Here is a 26,211-nt window from a genome sequence, read left to right as displayed (position 1 = left end):
AGGCGATGCAGCTCTGGTTCTGGGCAATCCAGTAGGAAGTTTCGATCTCGGCAGTTCATCTGGCCGGAGACGAAAACGAGACGGCGGACGCTCTGAGCAGGCAGTGCGCGATCTCTCACGAGTGGGAGTTGGCTCAGGAGATTCTCCTGGAGATCTTCGCCCTTTGGGTGCGCTGTCCATAATTAAGCACTCGTCTGAAGAGTGGTGTTCTTTTAAAATCCCTTTAATTTCTCAGTTTCTAAAAGGGCTCACTAATGTGTTCCCTCCATCACTTTTCCAGGTGCCCGTTTGGGATTTGAACCTTGTCCTCAAGTTTCTGATGGGTGCTCCGTTTGAGCCTTTGCATTCTTGCCCTTTGAGACTGTTAACTCTTAAAACTGTATTTTTAGTTTCGATCACTTCCGCTCGCAGAGTGAGTTACAGGCACTTTCAGTTAAGCCACCCTTCACTGTATTTCATAAGGACATGGTTGTCCTTAGAGTACGTCCTTCCTTTCTTCCGAAGGTGGTGTCGGAATTTCATTTAGGCCAGAAGGTTATTCATCCGGCATTTTATCCTCCACCGCATCCTGGTAAGGAAGAGGAGAGACTCCATAGGCTGGATCCTAGGAGAGCTTTAAGCTTTTATATTTCACGCATGTCCCGGGTCAGAGTGGACGATCAACTCTTCATTGGTTACTCTGGAAGGCGTTTGGGACAAGCTGTTACTAAGCAGACTGTCTTGCTGGATTATTCTGGCAATTTCTGAATGTTACTGCTTGGCGGTTAAGGACCCGCAGGTCAGCTTGCGGGCCCATTCTACCAGGGGTATGGCTGCCTCTACTGCCCTACAGAGGGTGTTACTATTCGGAACATCTGTGATGCAGCCACCTGGGCTTCGGTCCATACTTTTGTACGTTACTACTCCCTCGATTCTATCCGTGGGCAGGATCTGGCCTTTGGCAAGGTGGTCCTTTACTCCGCAATTTGATTGGGCATTCTAAATTTCTGTATTCTAAATTCTTGCGTTGGTACTGCTTTGGGAGTCTGTCATAGATCTGGAATATGTCGGAGGACCATCCCATCGAAAGAATGTTACCAGGTAACAGTAACTTGTTCGTCTCCATCATTGGGAAGATATTACTCTGGACACTAGCATCTTAAACCTCATTAGTCTAGGTTATTCTCTGTCCCTGCTGCTCTAATCTCTATCCTTCTAAAATCCTTTCCTTTGGAGCAACAGACGTGGTTCCAGAAAAATATACGGCATGGGGTTTTTCTCCTGCTATTTTATAATGCCAAAAAAATGACAGAATGACCACTATTCTGGACCTCTACAATCATCAGTTTAATCTAGTGGAAACGTTTTGTATGATGGGTTTCTCAATTTCTGGTCTCTCTTCAATTAGATGGCATTGTTGGATCTCCAGGGCGCCTATTTTCACATCCCAAATGTGAAAGCGCATCACCAGTATCTGATGTTTAGTGGGGAAGATGGTGTTTTCTCCAGCATAACCGCAGCTCAGTTTTCTCAAAGGTGTTATGTATAGTGGCTGCTCATCTACAGTTACTGGACATTCACTTATACCCCTACCTAGCCCTGTAATAAAGGTTGGGTCCCTGAACAAGGTCATTCAGAAAGTTCAGGTAACCTGCAATACTCTGTTCTAAATTGGGTTCTCGTTAAACCTTCCCAAGTCAAACATGATTCCATCTAGGAGAATCCTGTTTATTGGAGCAGTTTTGGATACCACTCGTAACAAACCATTTCCTCCCCAAGCCAAAGTCTTGGCAATACAAAAGATGGGTTTCCGTTCTCAGAGGCATCCGTAGTTGGCGGTTTCAGTGGATTCTAGGATTGCTGGCATCCTTCTGGTCCCTTTCAAGAGGTTGAGAATGAGGACCCTAAAGTGGCATCTAGCCAGCAGCTGGAATTGGTTATCTGATCCCCAGATCATTGTTCCTTTTCCAGAACACATCTGAAATGCCCTAATTTGGTGGAGAAAATCAGTACCTTCTGGTCTGTTTCTCCTTCCCTCCGCTTCAGATCACTATGACCACAGATTTATTAGATTGCAGTTTGAGAGCTCACTTTCTTAATTTAGCAACTGATAGTCTTTGGCCAGATCAAGATGTAAAAGACCACATAACCATCTTGTAGCTACGGACCATTTTCTATGATCTAAAATCATTCCTTCCTGCCATTCAGGCAAAGGCGGTTCAGATTTGTACAGACAATTCTACAACCATGTTTTATATAAACAAGCAATGAGGGACTTGTTACACTCTGTCTTTTGCTGAAGAAAATGTGATATTGGACCCTCCAGGACGAAATTATTCTAATTGATTGTGTCCTCCCACATATTCCTCATCTTTGATATTCAAGTTTGTCTGCAGCTTGCTTCATTTATTTTTCTCCATGGGGTCTGGTGCTGTCGAGTCGTGGCCCTAGACAGCCTCCGTCCTGTCTTTGGCCGTGACAACTAGGGTATTAGTGGCGACTATTGCCTTAGTTCTGTTTTTTCCACATGTTCACGTGCTTCGTAGTGATATCGCTTCAGCACATTTTCTACTATGTATTTCAATCTTCAACAATGTCCTCGACATCTAAGACCGGTTTTAAGTGGTGTGCTGATTGTAGGGCAGACATGTCCATAATGGACCAGCACCAGGTCTTTGTGGTGCTTGGGGGTAGACCACAAAGTCGATGACTGCTGGTCTTGCAATCTGACGGTGTAGGCCTTCCGTGAGAGTAAGTGTACACTCGGTGCAGATGGACCCTCTCCGAAATCCCACTCAAAAAGAATACCTTCAGATGACTCAGCGATGTGTCTCCAGAGAGAAACCGCTCCAGACTTCGGAAGCACTCAAGGTTGAGGTCTCAACACTAGTTGTTCTCTTCCCACAAGATAAGCAAGAAGCAACACCACAGATCTTCATCTTCCTCCTTGCCTGACGGGAAGGTCTCCTTTCCAAGTAAGTCCTTGGCTCCCGCAGAAAGGGAGAATTTCAGTTTAAAAATGCTAGATATTTTTCAGAGCACGCTTCCTCCTAGTACAACTCTAAAGTCAGTCTTCCTGCCCCTCCGCGTCTCTCAAAACCAGTAGGGCATGCAATGTGTCATCTCCTTGTGCGACCTACAAGCCTGGGAAGAGAGGCTCCTCGACATTAAGTCAAAGGTATCTTCCTTGACGCATAGAGCAAAGTCACCAACTTCCTCTTCAAAGATTAAGGGCTCAGGTTCCTCGGCACCTGTATTGAGGCTTTCACCTAAGCCAACTAAGCAGTCTAGCCATACTCCGAAGCAGTCGAGACATTCACATAAACCAAAGTCCTCGGCGCAACCGTTGGCCTTGCCACCTTCGACATCCTCGGACACCATGGACGTCTTTACTACCTCCGATCTTCGATGTTTCTGGTAGAACCTTCAATGACGTAGAAACCCTTGCCAAGAATGGAATTCTTCAGGTCCACTGGTTCAATCTTTGAGGAAGAAGCGGAAGAGGAGGAGGATGCTCTCTTTAGGTAAGAGTATGGAACTCCCTCTGCACTGCGGAGCTGATTTCAGAGGAGTCCAAGATGAAATGTCTTGTTGATCCTCTGAAAGAGGCAAGCAGTTGGGGAAACCTCTCCTGAGACTGACTTTGGAAATCCAGAGGTGTCTGGTTACTCTGACCCATCATTTAGATCAATAATGTGTAAGGTGTCAGAGTATCTTGGTTGGACTAAACCAGCTGCCATAGTAGAGAGAGATAACCTTACAGACATACTGGACATTGGACCAATGGGAGAAGCGGTACTGTCATTCCACAATACATTGAGAGGGTCATAGAAAATTGGCATAAGCCGGATTCCATTCCGGCAGTGAACAAAACCGTGACAAAGAAATATAGACCTGCTTCTATCGATCCTTCTTTTCTAACAAAGCACCCAACACAAGAATCCTCTTCCTCTAGAGCTTCAGCATAACCTTCTGCCCCAGGAAAGAGGATGTTCAGTGCTGGCAGCATGGCACTTAAATCTGCCGATGCCACCAGAACCCTCGTCAAATACACGTACTCCCTATGGGGAGTCGCTGCTTTGGCAGCAGAACACCTCCCAGAAAGTGAGGAGAGAGAAGGGTTCTTGGACCTAATTCAGGATGGCAAGGAGGCCATAAGGCAGTCACTGCATTCCAGCCCCGACACAGTTGACTCAATGAGCGGGTTGTGGCAGCCTGCAGTGTTAAGATGTTTGGCATGGCTCAGAAAATCAGGCTTTGCGCCGGATGTCAAAGCGTGCTTGTTGGGCATGCCTTTGAATGGTGCCCAGTTGTTCAGAGAGAAAGCTAATGATAGCTTGGAAAAGCTGCAAGCGTCTAGAGCAGCAGCAAAATCTCTGGAGGCGGCAATCCGACAACCTTCCCAATCACAATCTTCTGGACAGGAATGGGGAGGGCGTCCTTTTTGTTTCTATTCTCCAGTCTCAAGGGGGAGAGGGCAATATTCTCAGAGGTTGGAGAAGGACTTCACGTGGGTCCAAAGGAAGAGGAGGTAAGACTCAGAGCAGAGCTTCTTCCGCCTTGCCCTCAGCTGCAGCTGGATTAGCAAAACCTCTGCCTCCGTTACCCACAAGACTGTGGTGGGAGGCAGAATATCAATGCATCTTCAGAGTTGGCAGGCATAACCTCGGATGCATGGGCGCTTCAAACGGTGGCCTACGGTTACTGCCTCCCACTCTTAACGAAAACCCTGGATTGTCCCCCAAAAGGCTGATCTATGTTAGATACAGATCCACTCCTCCAACAGGAAATTCTTACTCTGTTGGAGAAAAATGCAATAGAATGAGTACCTGCAACAGAGGAATCTGGGTTGGTACTCTCCTTATTTCTTAATTGCCAAGAAGGACGGAGGAATGCGACCCATTTTGGACTTGAGAGGCAGGAGCAAGTTCCTCAGGAATGACAAATTCAAGATGGTAATTCTTTTGCAGATTCTTCAGGCCCTTTGACTCCAGGATTGGTTGGCGTCATTGGACATGCAGGATGCTTATTTTCATGTGCCCATCAATCAAAAGCGCAGAGTACCTGAGGTTATAATTATTAGTTTTGGGTCCCTCCGTTCAGGCTCACCTGCGTCCCAAGGGTCTTCACCAACCGTATGGCAGTGGTGACAGCAAGTCTGAGGGGGGGAATTCACATCTACCCCCAACCTGGATGCCTGGTTGGTCCATGCTTGTTCTCCGGAACAGGCTCTGTCACCTCAGTCGCACTTGCCACTTACTCCACGACATGGATTTCTGCATGAATTTCAAGAAGTCCCACTTGACACCATCATAGAAGCTTGAATGTATTGGAGCAGTCCTGGATTCAGCCTCTGGAAAAGCCTTGCCACCCGAGTTGAGGGTTCAACATTTCTTGCAGATGGTCCAGAAATTTCAGAGTGCCCAACATCTCCCAGCCTTCGATTTCCTAAGTTTGCTCGCCCTCATGGCATTCTGTATTTTTCTGGTGTCAGAAGCCCATCTGAGAATGAAATTCATTGAGTGGGCTCAGACCCCAGTGGTCTCAATTCTCTGTCAGAATGACTGACCTTTATCAGGTCCCAAGCAAGGTCACCCAGGATCTCCTGTGATGGGCCTGCCGAGAGAATATAATGAGGGGGAATCATTTTGGCAACCATGGGCAGAGATGACAATTATGACAGACTCCTCCCCTACAGGATGGGGAGCACACATGAGACATTTCAATCAGCAGTCACTTTGCTCCGGAGTCCAGACTGCACATCAACCTGTTAGAGCTGAGGGTAATCGGACTAGTGCTGATGGCCTTTATACCCCTCGGTAGGGGAGGGAAAAGGTGTCCTGATATTGCATGGCCACTGCGTTGTCTTTCATTATCTCAACAAGAGATGGGGTGTGGGGTCCCTGTCCCTATGCGGAGAGGCAGTGCAGCTCTGGGTCTGTGCACTAAAAGAAGGAATCTCTTTTCTGGCAGTTCATCTAGCCGGAAAAGAAAACGCAGCGGCAGATGCTCTAAGCAGGCAGAGCACGATCTCCCACAATTGGGAGTTTGGAGATTTCTGCCTTTGGGGAACTGCTCAAGTGGATCTTTTCGTGAGCAGTATTAATTGGAAGTGTGAGCTTTTCTGCTCTAGGGAATTTACTCAAAGGAGCCCTACGGGATGAGTTTGTGGTGGACTGGCAATTTCCACTCCTGTACGCATTTCCACCTGTCCCATTCCTCATGTCATCAGGAGGTTGAGGAAGTTTGGGAAATCCATGATCCTGATTGCTATGGATTCGGCCAGGAGAACATGGTACCCGGACCTTCTGGAAATGGCCATTTGCCCTCCAATTCATCTTCCCCAGGAGAAGATTTGCTCTCGCAAGCGAGGAGTCTCCTTCATCCAGAAATCAGTACTCAAACCTTCACGCATGGTTTTTGAAAGGGTGAGATGCAAAGATTGGGACCTTACGGAGGATGTGATGGAGGTATTGCTTTTGGCCAGAAGGCCAGCAATAAAACCTCTGTACCGCTGCTTTTGGATAAAGTTTCATAGATGGTGCAGGGAGAAGATATTTGGCCCCTTTGCGTGTTAGGTTTCTACTGTTATTTATTTTTTACTCTATTTAGCCCATTCGGGCTGCAACTAACCACAATCCCGGGTTAGTTAGCGGGGCTTTACATTTTTAAGAGATCACCAGAGGAAGCATCTTAATTTAAGGTCCTGATTGCATTACAATTCTTGAATGGTTTGACAAACCTATTTCCGCCGGTGCCTTTCATTGTACCAACCTGGGATTTGAACCTAGTGTTAAGGCAGCTAATGGGAGCCCCTTTTGAACCCTTATATTTGTGCCACTTAAGAATGCTTTTCTTTCAGACTATTAAAGCAGCCCGCAGCGTGAGCGAACCACAGGCCCTGTCCTCAAAACCACCTTTTACAACCTTTAAAGACAAAGTAGTGTTGAAGATGCGTTCATACTTTCTTCCTAAAGTAGTTCCACCTGGCACAAAGGATGGTTTTACTGACTTTTTATCCACTCCCTCATCCTTCCAAAGAGGAGTATTACTGAATGCTATTCTAGAGCACATTCCACTAGAAGAGTAGTTGCTTCTTCGGCTCTTGAAAGAGGGGTTCCCATGAAGGATAGCTGCAAAGTGGCTACTTGGTCATCTCTTCACATGTTCAGCAGATTCTATTTCCTAAACTATCGGGGGGGAGGAGGCCAAATTGGCAGGGCTGTTCTACAAAGCATCAACAAATAGCAATGCCTAGCACCCACCTCCTCGTACAGACTGCTATGGGAGTTTATCAAAGATGAGGAATATGTGGCAGGACACAATCCATTTGTAGAACAAGTTACTTACCTCGCTCGACCCATCTTGCTTGCCAAGTATTTCCATGTTACACCTGCCTGTCTAGCAACGCCCAATTCGTATCTATCTTTGGTAGATAATGCAGAGAAAAAAATGACAACTGAGGCAAGGGTCGCTGCACATGCTACTTATATCCGTGTCGATGTCACGGGGGAAGACAGGACAAAGGCCGTCGAGGGCTATGACTCGACACCACGCCAGACTCTCTGAAAAAAACATTTGTTAGAAGTCAGGCTAAGCAAAATCGTGTTGGCACCACAGGAATGGGAACTGAAATTCGTGTTAAACTTGATATTTCTTAAATAGGGGTTTCCAGTGGTGGATTTGTTTGCAACACACAATGTACTTGTCGCCACTACCTATCCAGGAAAGTGCAGGGACATCATTCTCTAGGAGATGCACTTCTGGCAGACTGGTCATACAAAATACTTAATGCTTTCCTTCCACTTCCCTTGATCCACAAGACTGCGATTCAGTTTAGCATGGAATTATTCAATGTTCATTGTCGTCCACATCTGGCGTGGCCAACATGGTTTTTCGGATTTTCTAGATTTGGCAGTACTTCCTCCGACAGATCTGTCTCTAAAAGGAGATCTCCTTACTCAACAGAAAGAGCAGGTGCTTAATCCGTCCCCACAATGGCTGAAATTGAAATCCTGGTTCCTGAGAAACTAACCTTAGTTCATTCGCGTATTTCTGAGCAGAATTTAAAGAACATGTGGCAGCCAGAAAGGAATCCATGAGAACATATGAAAGAAATTGGTTGGGTTTTTGTTATTGGGATCTCAGCCAGCCAAATTCAGGCCTCAGTAGACATGCAATGTATCTTCTACTTTAACTTCTTCAAGAGTTAAAAAAGCACAACCTTCCAGCCATAGGTGCTTAGCTTAATAATTCAAGTTATTTTATTAATCTAATGATGCCGTATGATGTAATTTTGACTGTCTTCTGCTTTTATTCCCTTCAATTCGAAATCCTTCACCTTAATAGGATCTCAATCTGGTGTTTGCTGCTTTGATGTTCAAACCTGTTGGACCTATGGCCTTGTGTGGTGGATTTGTTGTCCTGGAAAACCTTTTTCTTGGTAGCCATTATCTTAGCATGGAGAATTGGACAGCCTCAAGCTTTCTTCAAAGGAATCTTACCTGATTTTTCAAGGGTTAAATGCTTCCTCCCTACCAAAGCTAGTTTGATTTTCGTCTGATTCAAAATCTTCCTACCGGTTTTTCATCTAGGTCTCGCAATTCTCCAGCAGAAGAGGCTTTATACAATTTGGATGTCGCATGCACTCTGAAATGTTATATAGAATGCGCAAAACCGTCGAGGAGACCAGACCGATTGCTCTTAACTTATTGTGGTCTCTCACTTGGCAACAAGTTAGCTTAGGCCAATTTTGCTCGGTGGGTTGTCCCTTGAATAGAAAAAGCTTATGACTTACAAGGATTGAAGCTCTGTAGAGACTTTGGGCTCATTCTACCATTGCCACAGCATTATCAGATTATCAGTGGTCTTTACAAGGCATGCCCCTATTCCTGAAACCTGCAGGGTGGCCACTTGGACTAGTCCTCTTGGTTTTTTGAAAGAATTGCTCTTTAGATGCGCAATCCAGAAAAGATTCTTCTTATGGCCAAGAGGTGCTTAGCAACCGGTTTGCAATTTGGTGTGTATGCAGTCTTTTCCACCCTTTGCAATTCAAGGACCTCTAATCTGGTGTCAGCCGATTTGAGAGAGCAGGATGACTGGAATAAAAAATTACCTTTTAAAGGTTGGTGTTTCAGATTCTTCGTCCTTGCTTTACCTTTTTCACAACACCCACCTATTCATCTCTGGTAAAGCACCTACTTCTCTACGTCTGCCTTAGGTGAGCAACATGATGAAACATGGTGTGGCGGTTGGGGGGTGTAAGGTCTGAGGGTGTTGGTGAAGAGGTGCACACACATAAAGATTTCCAAAACATTTCAAAGGTTGTCTTAAAGTGACATCTATCTTTTGCTGTTCGTTTTTCCCAAAAGATGGTCCCATTATGCACGCTTCCCCTCCTGTGACCAGATCTGCCATTTACTTGCCCACCTCAACTTTATTACACTTGGTAGAACAGTGCTAATACATTTTATTTTGTTTGCTTATTAGGTGCTTTTACAGCAAGTAAAAATATGGTTACAACGCACCAACAGAGCGAGGGGAGGGAACACCGGAATCACATTTACAAAACACAATATTTAATAAGAGCAGTGGAGGGAGAAAGAATGAGCCTACTATGCCTTGTGAGTATTTGGAATGTGCAAGTGCAGCAAGGAAGAGGGCAGAGGGGGTAAGTGATGGGGAGTCTGAGCTGAAGGGTGAGCGGCAGGTGTGCTTGACTTGATGAGTGCTAGACAGCCTGGAGCACAGTTGGGTGTAAGTGCGAACCTCCAGGGCGAGGGTGTGCCAAGGCAAGTGCTGTGGGTAGGTGGGAGTTGGGCCGATTGGGCGAGGGAGGTCAGGGACTCTTGGGGATGCATAAGGGCCCCAGACACCGTTCACAGCAACTGTGGGGTTAGAAGAGAAGCGAAGGAGGTAAAGGGGAAAGTCTTGAGGAGCTTCCGGAATTAGTCCTGCTCGAGGCGCAGGGGCAGGCTGTTCCATAGGAGGGAGCCAGCTGAGGAAAGCGATCAATCACCTACCCTCTGTTTAGCGAAATGCTTTACACACAGAGTTGGTGCCAGTGGAAAGTAGTGGCCTAGAGGGAGAGTATTTAGTAAGATTAAGTTCAAGATAGTGCTGTCCCTGGCCCCAGACAGCCTTGTGGATGATGGAGAGGGATTTGAATTTAATCCATGCAGCAACTGGGAGCCAGTGAAGACATTTAGGTGAGGAGAGCTGCTGTCACTGGGCTTGAGGGCAAGGATGAGTCTTGCTGCCTTATTCTGGTTTAGCTGGAGGGGTCGCAGATTGGAAGAAGGTAGATGTAGGAGGAGGCTATTGCAATAGTCAAGCCTATAAAGAACCAGGGCTCAGGTAACATTGAGCCTCTGGGTGAAAGTGAGAAAAGGAAGAATTCCTTTGATGAAGAGCTGGAAGTGGGACTTCTTGGCTATGTCCTGAGTGTGAGGGACGAGGGAGAGGGGGGAGTCGAAGATGACTCCCAATTATTCTGGCTTCAGAATGATCTGGGGGAGAGCCCAAGGAGGAAGGCCAAAGTGAAAGGAAGGAGGGAGCATGGGACCAGTCGGAAGAATCTCAATTTTAAAGGCGTTGAGGCAGAGATAGTTGGAGGTGCACCAGGAATGGAAGGCAGATAGGCAGTCTGGGATGATGGAGGGTGCAAGAGGGTCAGGAGGTTTGGAAAAAAGCTGTGTCATCTGCGTAACACTGGAAGTTGGAGGAGGAAGAGATGAGGCATGCAATCGGAGCAAGGTAGATGTTAAAGAGCTATGGGGAGAGGATAGTACCTTGGGGGGGACACCACAAGTGGAGAAGGAAGTAGGAGAGAAGGTGCCCAGGATGACTTGGGGAAGTGAGGTCATTTAGAACAGGCACTGGAATGGTTGACATCCTTCCCGAGATACCAAGGGTATCGTGGAGCCTTTGTAGAAGGATGGAATGGTTGACTGTCAAAGGCAGAGGAGAGATCGAGAAGGATGAGGACAGCAGGGAAGTTGAGTCCACGGATGCGAGCAGTTCTTCACGGGTGTTCAGAAGAGGAGTTTCCGTGCTTCTGGATGCTCGGAATCCAGATTGATGGCCGTGGAGTGTGCGTGAGTAGAGTTGGGGCAATGCCAGCTTCTCCAGCATGTTCCCCAGGAAGGGGTTGATGGAGATAGGGCAGTAGTTAGCAGGGCAGCTAGGGTCTGCTGAAGGTATTTTCAGGTGTGGGCACACAAGGGAGTGCTTAAGGGAGGAGAGGAAAGATCCTGTGACAAGAGTGATTGCAGAATTCAGACAGTGCGGGGCAAGAGAGCCAATGTTATCCTCGATGGTCCTGGATAGCAAGGGGAAACCTGTTTAGAAGAGACCTTCATGGAGCAGACAACTCTGGTAACCTCTTCCGGTGTGACGGGGTGAAGGAAGAGGGTACAGGGCCAGTGGAGGCAAGGGGGTGTGGGATGGGTTGGGAGGGTGGGTGGGTAGCCAGGGTGTTCAGTATGTCCTGAGCTTTGGTGGTGAAATGTGTGGCCAGTGCATTGCAGAGGGCCTGGGAAGGATAGGGGCTGGGGGGTAAGGGGGGAGAGGGGAGATCACAGAAAGGTTGGTTAGTTGCCAGCAGATCTTGAATATTTCAGCTGTGTTTTTGGATGCACCAGAAACCCGTCGCAGGGCACGGATGGAGTCTGTATTGCCTTTGGAGCAAGCAGCAAGCCAGTTTGTCAGACGATGAGCCTGAGGTTTGCCAATTCAGTTAGCCACCCTGCATTTTCGTTTCAAGGCTGCAAGTCCGGAGTCGTACAAGGTATGTATTACTCTTAGAGGCAGGTTTCAGGCGGATCCTCATGACTGGGGCAAGAATGTAAAGAGTATTTGTGATGGACAGGTGGAGGTTGCTGAGCGCAGGGTCAGAATCTGAGGTAGGGTGGTTCGGGGGGGGATGAAGGAGGAAGTGAAGGCAGCAGCTGACACTCGTTTCTATGGGCGGATGTTAGTGAATGTGGTTTGCAGTGCTTTTTGGGGGGCTGTCAGAGGGCCAAAGGGACCCAGGTGGGATGGAGGGGAGAGAGTGGTCTGACCAGGAGAGTGGGGCAACTAGTGGGGTGGAAGAGGCGGTCCATAGATCTGGAGAGGGGACAGAGAAGAGGACATTAGTGAAGACCTCTCTGGAGGAAGAGCAGACATAGTTGTCTGCGATGGTAAGTCCAGGGTTTGCACTCCAGATGTCTTTTTTGTGCTTTTTCCCTGCCAGACTTCGTGACAGAGGGGAATAGGTGATGGTGTAGCAGTTGGAGAAGATGGGTGGGATGTAGAGAGCCATAGGCGCGGTAAATGTTAGTTGAGGAATGAAAGAAGAGTGGCTGCACAGTCCTAGCTAAACTCACCAGATGGCCTGGTAGAAGTAGTCACAAAGGCGTAAATGCAATCAAAAAAGGAGTAGAATTTCAAGAGACAAGACTTACACAGATGTAAAAGTACACAGAACCTAAATTCGATTTTTGTTAAAGGAGGCACAAATTCAGTGCAAGAGAGATGCACAGATGTAAAAGTACACACAATCTAAATGTGTGTGTTTTTTATTTTTTAAAGGAGGCACAAATGCAGTGAGAGGAGATGTAGGTTAGTTGTAGCCAGGAACGCAGAGAACGTATGTACAGTGAAAGGTCCAGAAAGATTGGTGGAGGTGGCAATGGAGGAGTTCAGTCATCGCTCCCATTTTTAGTACTGCAGGGAGCGTGGATTCCCATGGATCAAGTCTGGAGGCCGAGACATTGTTTGTGGCAGAGCCCCCCTCGGCCCTCACAGGCACAGATGGGGCCTTCAGTGGAGGTCCTGGTTTCTGCCTGCCGTTGCCCCTGATTGGCCCTGGAAGAGTGTGGCAGCCAATGTTAGAGGGGGTAGGCTTGTAGAGAGTGAATGGCTACTCTGCCCTAGGCAGGGGCAGCCATGTTGGACAGTGCACACCAAGCACCCAAATTCAAGGGGAAGTAAAAGCTTTTGAAAAAACTGTGATTCAGTGGCAACACAGAAGCGCAGAAGTAGGAACGCTATGATGGAGAGTCAATTTCGTTTCACATGGGCCAATTTAAAGCATGTTGCGTGCTCGGCGGCAAATGAAGATACTATTGCATTCATTGTCGACCAACACCCCCTGCAGCTTACAAACCCAACTGAGCTTACCTTCTTGTAGAATGCTGCTCCAGATTAATGTAGTCGTGCATCACATGACTGCCCTGTCGGGCAGCCTGAAATTCTCTACAAGCCAAACCTTACTCAGAGCTATTCTCCATTCCTATCCAAACAAGGGCAGTTCAGAAAGTACAAATGGCCAAAACTTCAAATCTTCTTTTGACCTGCAATGAGCAGCACAGTGCATGTTATCCGACTGTTTACATTTGGTTGTTGGGTCATCTTCACCCAATTATAGGTCTTACTTTTGACCGGATTTCTTTTTGACCTTATTACTTGAACATTAGGAGCAGGGTTGTGGTGCTGTCCCCCGCTCTTCATGTTGAACTATCTGCGGCCCTATGCGGGCTGCAGGGGTGTTCCCTGCATCCTTAGCAATGAAGGCAAGGGACACAAATTGCTCTGGCCCCTGTTTCCAATGAACAGTAAAAACGGGGGCCTGAGCAGTTTTAATGCGGGCAGTCTGCCCGCGAACAAAACCTTCATAGGCAGATCGTATACATCCTTATTGGACGACACCCATATCCTTCACAGACAAAGAACTTCCCCAAAACATGCTTTGCAAGGTGTACCCCTGATTCGGCCACATATGCAGCCAAATGGCAGTCCTGATATTGGATACAAGGTGGCATTCTCCCCTCTATGGTTGTAGCATGCCACTGTGCCACGTAATGCAGACTAATTGCAGTTGCGGCTCAATGTTGTAAAAGATAGTCTGCACAGGTTTCTAATGGGTTCTGTTTTATTGCAGGCCCCTGGTGTACACAGTGTGTTTTCTGCTTCCTGCAGCATATCTCATTGGACTCATCTTCACTCTTAAGACTCATTCGCACATTTATGACATTCACATCAGTGACTGCCATGGTAAGTTATTGTGCACTCCTTTTTCAAATGTGTGCATTTTCCATCTGTATCCAAAATCTAAAAATGCATCTTTGCTTCATGCATAGGACCAGTCCATCAGGGACCACCAACCTACGTTCCTGTTTACTAGCTCATTTTTGTGCATGTGGCATGTCCATGATTAACCAGAATCTGTAGCTACTCCCTGGGTAAGCATTTGACTCTCTCCCTGTTGGGGGTCCGAAAGGATTTTATTTGTTGAATCTTGAACCACTCTAATCACATACTTTTTTTTTTTTTAAAACATTTTTATTTATTTCAACCAACAAACAATACAGACCAAATATACAATACAATATACCTTAATACAGTTTGGATGTGTACAGTATGCAATTTGATCTCCAATCCCCACACCCACCCCCCCTACGAGCCCATCAAGTCTGTTTACTCTGTGTTTGCGCTGCGAGGTGTGGTACATTCTCCATTGGAATCCGCCAAATTCGGCTTCGTTCCAAACAATTCCGATATCAATGATTTCCAAGCCAACAGGGTTCCCACCTCTTCTCCCCTTCCCATCATATTGGACTCCTGCCATACCACGGTCTCTGCTTCCGCCCACTTTTGCAATTCCTTCCACCATATCTCCACCTGCGGTTTATAACAAGCCTTCCACCCCATGGCAATCCTCCTCTTAGCCAGCACGTATGCCAAGTCCTTCAGTTTGTTAACGTGCTTCAGTTTTTGCGATCTAGGGAACCCCCCCAATAAGCAGGCCCATGCTGACTCTACCACCAGTGTAACTCCTTTGTCTGCCATTTTCGCCGCTATCTCGCCCCAGAAGCGCCCAACCACAGGGCAGGACCAAAACATGTGTATCATGTCTGCCTGCTCTTCATTGCACTTGGGACATGCTTGTATGCCTGCATTTTTAAACCTTGATATCCTCAGGGGCGTCATGTATGCCCTATGCGTAATATATAATTGTATTTGTTTCAACCTGGCATTTCTCGACACCTTCTGATGATACCACAAAGCCCGCTCCCACATCCTATCTTCCATCGGGGCCCCCACCTCAGTTTCCCAAACTGATCGAAGTTGTACTGGTTCTTTACCAATCTTAAGCATCAACATTTCATACAATCTTGAAATCTCGTGCCCTCCCTCTGTTATATCATATATAGTGTCCACGGTACCATCCGGCTCTTTTTCGAGTGTAGTTTCGGGCCAAGCCCTCTTAATTTCCCACACTAATCTACGATATGTAATATATTGACCTACGTGTAGACCTGTTTCCTCGCCCAACTGTTCCCAACTTATGATGGCTCCCTCCCGCCAAACATCTCCCATCGTTGCCAACCCCACTGATTCCCAGTGGGTTCTAATCCCCCTCCGCAGTTGCTTATCTCCTTTCGCCAGCGCAACCAGCGGTATCTGCGGGGAGCACGGAGCCAGGATTTCCATCATCCTGCACGCGCGGCGCCAGATCCTCCACCCAAGCAACATCATTTTGGAGCGCCCCTTCATGTCTGTTTCGGATAACCAGATCATTTCCTTTAAGTAAAATGGGGCACAGTCTGCACTAAACAATCTGGATTCGGGGGTACTTTCATCCGATAGCCATTTAGCCACGTGCTGCAGTTGGCTCGCTATATAATAGGCCTCATAGTTGGGGAGCCGTATCCCCCCTTTTTCATAAACGTTTTGCAATTTCCACAATGCCATCCTGCGCCTGGTTCCTTGCCATAAAAAGTCCCTACATATACTATTGAGCTTGGCAAAAAACTTCCCAGGTATGAGGTGTGGAATATTTCCAAAAAAATGCAGGAGCCTAGGCAAGACCACCATCTTAAGCATTGCACTACGCCCCATCATGGCCAGCGGTAGCTTCCCCCAAAATTGCATACTTTTCTCAATTTTCCCCACAGCTATCTCCGTGTTGTGTCTATGTTTTTGTTCAGTCGTATGATACACATCTATCCCAAGGTACCGAAAGGTAGCAACAGTCCAAGGAACTTGCAACACCGGCAGCTGGTCTACGGGAAGTCCCCTATAGTTACCCAACGGGAAAATTACAGACTTCTGAGGATTCACAGCTATCCCAGACAACCCCGCATACCGATCCATGACCTCCAGGATATACTGGAGATTCTCCTCCGGATACGTCAGATACAACAACATATCGTCTGCATATAGAGAGATCAAGTGTCGCTCCCCGCCCACCTCGATGCCTATGGTGTCATACTGCTGTCTAAGGTATATGGCCAAAGGCTCCAATGCCAATATGTATAACATAGGGGACCATGGGCATCCCTGTCTGGTGCCTCTGCCCAGCCTCCATCTCTCTGAAATAACTGATCCCGTCTTAACTCTGGCGAGCGGCTCACTATATAACATCCTTGCCCATCTTACATATCCGGGCACCATCCCATATTACGTCAAAGCCGACAGTAGCCATGGCCACTTGACGGAATCAAAGGCCTTTACCGCATCCAGGGACACTACTGCCATGTCACCCTCTTTATCCCCCACCCATTCAACGACTCGATGTAATCGCCTGTGATTGTGAGTTATGTTCCTGTTGGGAACATAACCCGTCTGATCCGGGTGTATGAGTTTGTCTATGACTCTTCGCAGTCTACCCGCCAAAACAGCCGTTAGTATCTTGCTGTCTTGATTCAGCATTGATAGCGGTCTATAGGAGCCACAACTGTTCTCAGGCTTATTCGGTTTAGGGAGCGGTATTATGACTGCTTCCCTTAGCGACTCTGGCAGCTGTCCCACCTCAAACGCTTCGTTTAGCATATTCAGCATCGGAGGGAGCACCTCCGCCATGTATGCTTTATAAAACTCGCTCGGAAACCCATCCGCCCCTGGGGTTTTACTAGTTGGCAATTGTCTCACCACCGCTTCTAGTTCCTCCAAAGTGATTGGAGCATCCAGCTCTTCCCTCTCTTCAGCACTTATCTTGGGCAGACCTATGTCTTCCAGCGTTTCCCTTATTCTCTCTTGAATATCCTCCTCAACATCCCCATACAGTTTCCCGTAATACGTGGCAAATTCCTGATTGACTCCCTCCTGGGTATCCGCTACACTCCCGTCCTCCCTCGTTATTGCCCTGATGGTGGGTCTGGGGGTTTCGCTCTTATACAGCCATGCCAAGAGCCGTCCTGTTTTATCCCCACCCGCGTGCTGCCGCTCTATGTATTTCTTATAGTTCAGTTTACACAACCTATCCCAATGCTCTCCACACGTCTGCTGAAGTTGAATTACCCGCTCCGCATTCGAACCAGTATCACCACCCTCCTTTTGCGCTTTCTCCAAATCCCTCTCAACCTCTTGTAAATCAGCCAGGACACCTCCCTGCAGGCTTCGGGACTTCGCTATGGCCACGCCTCTCAACACCACTTTAAAGGCCTCCCACAGTGTGCACGCCGAATCTACACTGCCCGTGTTCTCCTCAAAGTAATTTATGATCTCCTCCCTCACCTCTTCTTTAAACACAGGATCTTTGAGCGCCTCCGCTCGGAGCCGCCACGTCGGGATCCTTGCCCTTGGAGGGCGATATTGCCAGCTAACAACCAAGGGCGAGTGGTCCGACAAGACTCTCGCTTTATATTCCACCCGCACCATCTCCGTTATTAAGCCTGACGTAGCAAAGACATAATCTAGTCTAGTGGACAGCTGTTGCGGGGCCGAATAGTGAGAATACTGACGTTCTCGGGGGTGCTTCATTCTCCATACATCAGTCAAGTCAAAATCATTGAGCAACGCTTGTAACACCCGTGCCGCTGGGGCAGGTTTTTCCCATTTCTGATCTGATCTATCCACCCTTGGATCTAACACACAATTAAAGTCCCCCCCCCAAAGCACTGCACTTCCCATGCACATACCAAGGTGAACACTCAGGGTTCTGAAATACATTGCCGTACTCTGATTGGGCGCGTATGTATTAATTACACTTATCTCTCTGTTCTCTACCATGCCCCTGAGTATGACCATTCTCCCGTCCGCCTCAGCAGTTTCCTGTAGCACATGAAAGGGGACATGCGGGGCCACCCAAATAAGAACCCCTCTAGCATAAGCCGAGTATGTTGAACCCACCACCACTCCTTTCCATTTCCTCTTAATCATTCCCAGTCTCTCTTTCGTCAAATGGGTCTCTTGCAACAGTGCAATATCTATCTTTTGTCTCCGCAAGTATAACATGACCTTATTTCTCTTCAAATAACTGTTTAGACCCCTAACATTCCACGTAATCATTTTAAGGTCCCCCATGGCTTGTTATGCTTCCCGCCCCCATCCCACCCGCGCAATCCACTACTCGTATCCGGTCTCGTATATTTAGGCTCGTATCCCCATTCAAACTTCCCTTAACTACACACACCCCAAACACCCCTCCCTTCCCTTTATCCCACCCAACCACACCCAACTCCCCACACCACCCTCCCCCCATCCTCCCACCTAACCCCCTTACCCCTTTCCTTAACTGTTGCCCAGCTCCATCCCTGGATCTCAGGCTCCCCCGCATCTAGCACCTTTCTGGCAGACGCCTGTACTCGTTGCTCCGCGGGGTGAGGCCGCCCTACTGGCTAGCCTACTAGTACTAATACTAATATGGGGGGTAGAGTGCTCGCATCCTGTCGCTCCTGATTGCTATAAACTCTGACCCTTAACTGTACAATTGACACTTATATATGCACTTTACTATATTCAAGTCCTTGCGTGCGCCCAAGTCCATGGGTTCTGCTCCCAGTCCCACACGTACCCAGTACTACCCCTTAGCCATAGCCATCCCCCACAGTTCTACTGGACACCCATTGCACATCCTGTCACACTACATGAAATGTCCCCAGCCACTTATCGTGTCACTCTCGCGCTTGGTCCGCCTCCTGCTCCGGACAACCCTGCAGGTCCAGCCAGGTCGTCGCTTCTTCGGGCGTGTGGAAAAAGAACGTCTTGCTCTTATGTATCACTTTCAGTTTCGCAGGATATAGCAGCATATATTTGATCCCCGCCGCACGCAGCCTTCTTTTGATCGCCACATAGCTGAATCGCTGCCTTTGGACCAGCATTGTGTAGTCTGGATATGCCGTGATGGCGCACGACGCCCTCTCAATGGTTCCTCCTTTGCGGAAGTATTCCAAAATCTTCTCACGATCCTTATAATTCAGTATTTTCGCTATTATAGGCCGGGGGGGAGCCCCCGGTTGTGGCTTCCTCATGAGGGCTCTGTGCGCACGTTCTACTGCAAACCCCTGCGAGAGTTCTGCAGCCCCTATTTCTTGTAAGAGCAGATTCTCTATGTAGTCCGTCGGGTCCCGTCCTTCCTCTCCTTCCGGCAGACCCACCACACGAATGTTGTTCCTCCTCGCTCTCCCTTCAGCCTCCTCCGCCCGAGTCTCCAGATTGGCTACCTGTTGTTTGAGCACGTGGATCTCTTGTACATTGCTAGTGCTAGTGTCCGTGTTGATTTTCACGGCACTTTCCAGGCTGCTTGTTCTCTCCGCCAGCCCCCTGACGTCTTGCCTCAGCAGGGTAACCTCTATGCCCACTGCATCTATTTTGGCCTCCAGGGAAGTGCGCAGGTCCGACATCGCTGTCCCCCATGAGTCTCGCAGCTCCGTTATCGCCGCTAATATCTGATGTTTGTCAGTAGCTGCAGCGCTCTCCCCTGGTGCCTCTGCTTCTTTAGACGCTATGACCGCCGGAGATTGCTGTATTTTGGAGAATGCTTCCATTGTGGATTGCTTAATCTTGGTCTTACTCCCAGCCCCTCGCCCCGACATCTTGCAGCTTTCGTTATGCACTCGGGTTAACTGGCCTCCAGTGCGTAACCTCGCTTTCACATGTAAGCTCGCCCCCGGTGCACCTCCCCCGGCATAAGCAGCCTCTGTATGCTGAGCTCCAAGTTCTGAGTGGGCTGTGTCCTCCCCCGTATCCGACGCGCCACTGCGTCCAAGAGACCGCACACCATTCACAGCTATTATGCCCAGCTTAGGTTCAATGCTCTCGTGTCTTTTCTCTGGACACCACTGTCACTGTTGTAATGGCTTATCTTCCGGGGCCAGCGAACACTCACAGCTTCCCCTACAACAGTAGCTTCGCACCTGGTGCACAAATGCCTATATCCTCACACTGCAGGCCCTAGACCCCTCCGGAGCCTCCTGCATCTCCTCAGTTCCCCGTGGTATGTACTTCCGTGCTTGGCGTATGCTCATCCAAACCCCCAAGTTTCCCTTGGCGCTCCACACCAGCAGTGTCCCAGTGGTGCTGCCTACCAGCCCATGTTTCACTGAGCAGGGGGAAGCTGCTACTGTGTATTGTACGTCCGTGCACTCCAGGCATTCACACACTGCTTGGCCACTCCCCCTCTTCATACAGCGTTGCTCAGTAAGTTAGATGCACTCACACCAGTGCACTGGATCTGCTCTGCGTTGGTCGGTCCAGTAACTGACTGCGGTCCGTATGCTACCGGCTTTGCGCTTGTGTTTTGCCAGGTTCCACTCTGCTGCGCGACTCAATGTAGCGCTGGTTCCTTTGTTCTCAGTATTACCGGCGCCATCTTGCATCCAATGCGCATCTTCGATCGGCTATCTTCTGACCCCCACACAATGCCGTGGCAGCCTGTCCATTCCTTTGTATCCGCGGCAGATAAATCTTGTGCCTTACGAGCCCCGCTCATGTCACAGCCCGAGCTCTCGTCAACATGTTCCTCCGCTAGCCGCTCGATACAGTAGCCGCGTGTCACTGTTCACAGCGGCTCACTGTTACAATGTTGCAAGCCGCCTCGGTGTGGGCGGCCACAGTCGTACGCTCTTAGGCGTGTGGAATCCCGTGCTGCAGTCTTTCATCAGGCCGATCGCCGTCTTTTGTTGCCTCCGTCACCGCAGCAGCGCCATTTTCGCTGTGCGGATGTGCCGACTTGTCCGGTTCCGAACTCTTTACACTTTCGCCTGGGGGCCCGTGTCTCTTCACGCACTGCTCGTTCCACGCCGTAAATCTTCTCGCACCGGCAGCTCCAAGGCAAAGTAGTTTTTTTTTAAATTCGCGCCAGTTTCTGTCCAGGATCGATGTCGGATCACAGGAGCTCAAGTGTCCTGCGACCTACTCCATGGCTCTGCTAGCCACGCCCCCACTCTAATCACATACTTACTGCTAAAGTCAATGGTGAGCCATGAGTGACTTTGTATTCCTCAAGTTGGCACCATTTTCTTCAGTGGTGCCAATTGTTTCCTATACAGATCAATCTAGTATGTTTAGGAGTTGATGATCATTGGTGGAGAACATCATATTAATCTTACATAGGGCTTTTAGGATTAGAAGGCCAACCAACACATTACTGATATTCTAAATGAATTTATGGAGATGTGGCCAAATAAACAGATGAGTACTAAAATGGGATGGTTTAATAAGGATTGTAGGCAGGCTATGGCTGACTGAATACATTTCTCCAGCATGGGCTCTGCATGGATTCACATGCTCATGAATATTCCCCGTCTTCAGGCTGGGAATCCTCAGTAAAAGAAACGGTTTCACTTTCACTTTAAAACTGTAATTCTCCTCCATGCCAATCACTGTCCTCTGGGTCATACTGCCTCCATTCAATGACAGTCCTCTCCTTAAGCCCCGCCTTTGGCAGCCATCTTCAGATTTTTACTGCACGCTTCAGGGTCCTTGAGTTACTCTGAGCTATTTTGTACTTGTTTCCTAGGTTTTCACTGAAAAGTCAGATTTTTTTTTGTTCCATCGGAGCCCATGTGCTCCTATCTTCATCTGCCGGCAATGAGGATCAGTTGTCGGTGAAGTTGCGTGCCCCTCACGGGCAGTTGTTCGTCAAAGAGTCTGGAAGGCCTTTTTGGGCCTACTTTGCACCCTCTGACCATGAGAGGAGAAACGGGAGGGTTGATGGACACTTTTCAGGCCCTGCACTTAATGCAGGCTAAGGAACATCTTTGTGGAGGACAAACATCAGAAGTGTCAGTACTGCCTGCACCAGGACCACAACGAGTAAGAGTGCGAGATATGCCTGGTCTTCTCGAAGAAAACAAAAGATTGTATAGCAGGCTTGGTAATGCCTCGCCCAGGATCGGTTGATCCGAGGAGTGGTCTCCCTCCGGGAGGTCGTCTAAGTCCTTTGACGCCCCATCCTTATGGGTCTAAGAGAAGGCCAAGAGCCGCAAGACCAATTCCGCCAGGTTCACTGCTGATGCGGGTGCCAGGTTGGATAGACCGTGATTGCTATTGCCGTCCACCTAATCAAGCAGCCTGCCATTGTGTTCCTCCTCGAAGAGTAAGTCCTCCACCCCGGCCAAGTTAAGGGACAAATCGGAGAAACAAAGACGGCCTCACAGCAGGCTCATCGGGCGCAGCCGAAGACTCCATCGACCACTTGGTCGACATCCTGTATGGCGATCGCTACAGCGAGTGGTACCGCATCCGACAAGGGTGGGTCCTACAGCAGAGTATCTCTTCCCCCCCGCCCCAGGCGCGACACAGCCGCAGAGTCGAGAGTGAAGGTTGTGGGCACCCCTGCAGGGGAAAGGCACTGGTTCAGGTACTGGTGCACAGCCCTCACAAGGGAAAGAGGGGGGGAATGGCAAAGCAGCACTCCAAGGTTTCCGTTCTGCCAATGGACATCTCATTTACGGATGACAACCAATTGTACGTCCATACAGTCCACGGGGAGGATGGCGGCGCAGGGCCTAGCATGTCGTCATTCCCTCCACAGCTGAGGGACCTATCCTTGGACCTCCTGTCAACTCTCCACACCCTACCTGTTGTACCGCAGGCCCCTTACCAGCCTCCATGTAAGAGGAAGCGCCATCCGATGATGCTGTATCAGCCGCCTCCACCACGTCTGGACTAGACGCCACCAGCAGACCCAAATACACACACACACACACACACACACACACAGACACTGGTACAAAGAAGGACATGGAAACCGACAAAGATGAAGACTACGTCCCGGCAGATGATGAATCGCTGCACCTGGATGCCCCTCATAGAGGCTCTCCACCTGATGAGGTGGGATCATTCCACTAGATCTCCAGGGCCTCCGAGCTGCTACAGCTGGTGCCCGAGGAAACCAAGAAGGAGGGCTTTATTAGCGACGCGAGCCCAAGAGGAAGACTATCATGGCGGTACCCTTTTTGAATGATATTTGGGAGGAAGGCCTAGCCCTCATGAAAAACCCATGCACAGCTTCAACCAAACAAGACAGGTTGGAGAAGAAATACAGGGTTCAGGTCACAACCGTCACCGGACTCAGTAGTGTCGGCTGCCGCAAGGAAACGTTCATCCCAGCCTCAACATAATCAGCCCTCCCCACACCCCAGACAATGAGGGGAAGAGGATGGACACCATGGGGGAAATCTACACGGCAGCATCCATGATCAAGGTGTCTAATGCTGTGGTTATCTTATCCCGATATGACCGGAGGCTTTCGTTCAAGCTGGGCCCTATCCTGGAATTCCTCCCTGACAAGAAAACTAAGGCTCTAACCCTCTTTCAGGAAGGGGAGGTGGCATCGGATCTTGCCATTATGGTGGCAGTGGACATCGCTGACACAGGCTTCCAAGAGATGGGAGTTTGCCTTCCGCAGGAATGGTTGAATGCCACAAACTTTCACTAGGACGTTCATGCGAAGGTGCTGGACATGCCTTTTGATGGTGAATCTGTTCGGGAAGGCGGTCGACGAATCCCTTCAAGCCATAAAGATGGACACAGACGGCACGTTCCCTTGGCACTCTGCAGCAACACTGCTCATCTTTTTGCTCCTCCAGGGGAAAATCGGGCAGATCATCCAAGGAATACTGCACGTCATACAAGCAACCTCTCCGATCCTCCACGTCGGAAGCCTGCATGGGTTGCTCCCAGGCCTACGGTAGCAGAGGTCCGTGTCACAGGGCAGGGCTCCGGCGCCCAAAAAAGACAAACGGCCAAGACGTCGAGCCCCTACTGGGAGGCCAGCTGATGAGATTCATCAACTAGTGGAAGATCACCACGACAGATGGGTGGACGCTCTTGCCCAGGGACACACCTGAGTTCCAACGCAGGTGCGCTCGTATTCCACTGCTTCTCCGCCAGGAGCAGCATATTCTTCAGCACCTGGAAGAAGTGCGAGCCATGTTGGGTGATAGAGCTCATTCCCCAATGGCCCCAGGGCTCTGGAGTCTATTCCAGATACTTTCTGGTCAGAAAGAAGACTGGTGTTGGAGACCAGCCCTGGACCTGCGTGTCTAAACAAGAAATCCCAAAAATTCAGGATGGTCCTGTTGCAACACGTGCTCAGCCAACTGGAGGAAGGGGATTTCTTGACGTCAGTAGACCTAGACAATGTGTACTTCCATGTCCCCATTCCCAGGAAACATTGGTTGTTCCTAATGGTTCGTGGTACAAGGTCCGCACTACCAGTTAAGGGCCCTAACTTTCGGCTTAAAGTCGGTCCCAATGCTGTACACAAAATGCCTGGCCCTGGTGGCTGCCCACTCTGTCTGCAGGGTGTGCACATATACCCGTACCTGGAGAATTGGCTGACAAGCACATGAAAGACGTCCAGCTACTGACTGAGCTGGGGTTCTCCAGGAACTATCCGAAGTCTTGCTTAACGCCATTGCAGAGCGTGCTGTTCTCGGTGCCAGACTCGACACAGTGGCTTGCCTGGCATCCCCATCGGAGGAGAGGGTAGCGGCCATTCAAGGGAAGGTGCAGCTGCTGTCATCAGAGAAGACTGCCACAGTTTGGGCCAGCAAGTCATGCTGGGCATGATGTTGTCCTGCATCTACATCGTCCGTCTCTGCAGGTTGCAGATGCAACCCTTACAGGAATTCTTGGATGCACGTTGGATACAAGTGTCCGGGAATTTTGCAGACAAGATCCCCCTCAACGGGGAGTTTGGCGGGTGATAGTGGTGGAGGGTACGCTCCCACATCGCCCAGGGGACAGGATTTCAAACCCCGCCATACCAGGAGACTGTCACCACGGATGGCTCTCTGGAATGTTGGGGAGCGGTAGACTGGTGAGTTGCTAGTGGGGTAGCAGAGATGAAACCAGTGCCTCTGCTGTATGGGGTTCCCCAGGGAGCTTGTGTATCAGAATGTCTCTACAACGTTTTCAGGGGGCCATTTTTCCCTATGTTAGAACAAGAGGGGATCCCATTTGCCAACTACAGTGTCGCCCCTATCTCAGGGTCACATGGTATTGATGAAAAAAAATCAAAGCTTATGTGATGCCTAGTTAGATGGTCCTGAATGGCCTAGTGCTGAACAGCGAGAAAGAGAACCGAGCTCATGATAGTTGGAAACTGACATTAAACTCGCTAAATTAGGTCCGATGTTCAACAATTTTAACATCGACAATTGTAACATTGAGGTGAAGAGTGATGTGAAGACACTAGGCATCATTTTAGACAAGAATCTGAACATGAAAGCTCAATTGAACAGCCTAGTTTCTACATCATCTTACTATATCAAGTTACTACTACATACAGAAACCTTAGCCACAGCCATTATTGGATCCAAAATTGACTATTGTTGTAGCCTTCTAATCAGCATTGTGCAAGCAGATTTTCATCACCTCCAGGTCATTCAGAAAGGCGCAGTGAGGGTTGTGAAAGGCTTGAGCCGTAAGGATCATGTGTCTGAAGCAAGACGGAGCCTGCATTGGCTTCTCTTTCAAGCAAGAGTACATTTCAGGATGTTACTCATCACATATAAATGTATTACCGGTCATATGGCAATTTATCTAGTAGAAGCCATTACAAAAAAACATAGCTCCAGATCTCTAAGACTCAATATCAACCTTTTTAAAAACCACCCATTGCAAAACGAATAAATTCCGCAATGGAGATTTTAACATGGCAGCTCCATTAGCTTGGAATGTCCTGCCGCACGATCTCTGGATTGAGTCCCCAGACATTTTTAAGAAGAAACTGAAGACACTTATATTCTGGTAGTCCGCTCAAAGCCTCATCACCTTGCAGCATGATCTCGGACTCCTCTCTTCTATGCGTCTTGTCTTGTTCTTCGTTTTTGCGCACTTAAGCCTTTGGGTACCTGGAGCATGGTAGAAATTATTAAACATAAACAGCTCACACCCAACGTCTACACGCTAGAGGTCTGTGGCTCCTGGAGAAGGATCTGCACATCAACATCCTGGAGTTACAGGCAGTGTTCTGGGCCCTCAAGTCTTTCCTAACATCGCTGAGAAGTTCAA

The 26,211-nt window shown here is 48.7% G+C and overlaps 1 protein-coding gene across 4 annotated transcripts in view; it reads left to right on the top strand.

Annotated features, from left to right (window-relative positions):
- The window catches only part of LOC138514243 (uncharacterized), a 364,675-nt gene that overhangs the window by 250,573 nt on the left and 87,891 nt on the right, over positions 1–26,211 (top strand). For all 4 annotated transcript variants that reach the window (XM_069629606.1, XM_069629605.1, XM_069629604.1 and 1 more), the window contains one exon: positions 13,904–14,016. In XM_069629606.1, coding sequence (XP_069485707.1) covers positions 13,904–14,016 — 113 coding nt within the window. The remainder of the gene's footprint in view (positions 1–13,903; positions 14,017–26,211) is intronic.

Source organism: Ambystoma mexicanum, chromosome 12 (assembly GCF_040938575.1).
Source record: "Ambystoma mexicanum isolate Mex_15411 chromosome 12, UKY_AmexF1_1, whole genome shotgun sequence".
In the NCBI taxonomy this organism is placed as follows: domain Eukaryota; kingdom Metazoa; phylum Chordata; class Amphibia; order Caudata; family Ambystomatidae; genus Ambystoma; species Ambystoma mexicanum.
Note: the sequence above shows the minus strand (reverse complement) of the source record. Positions and strands in the feature narration are given on the sequence as shown.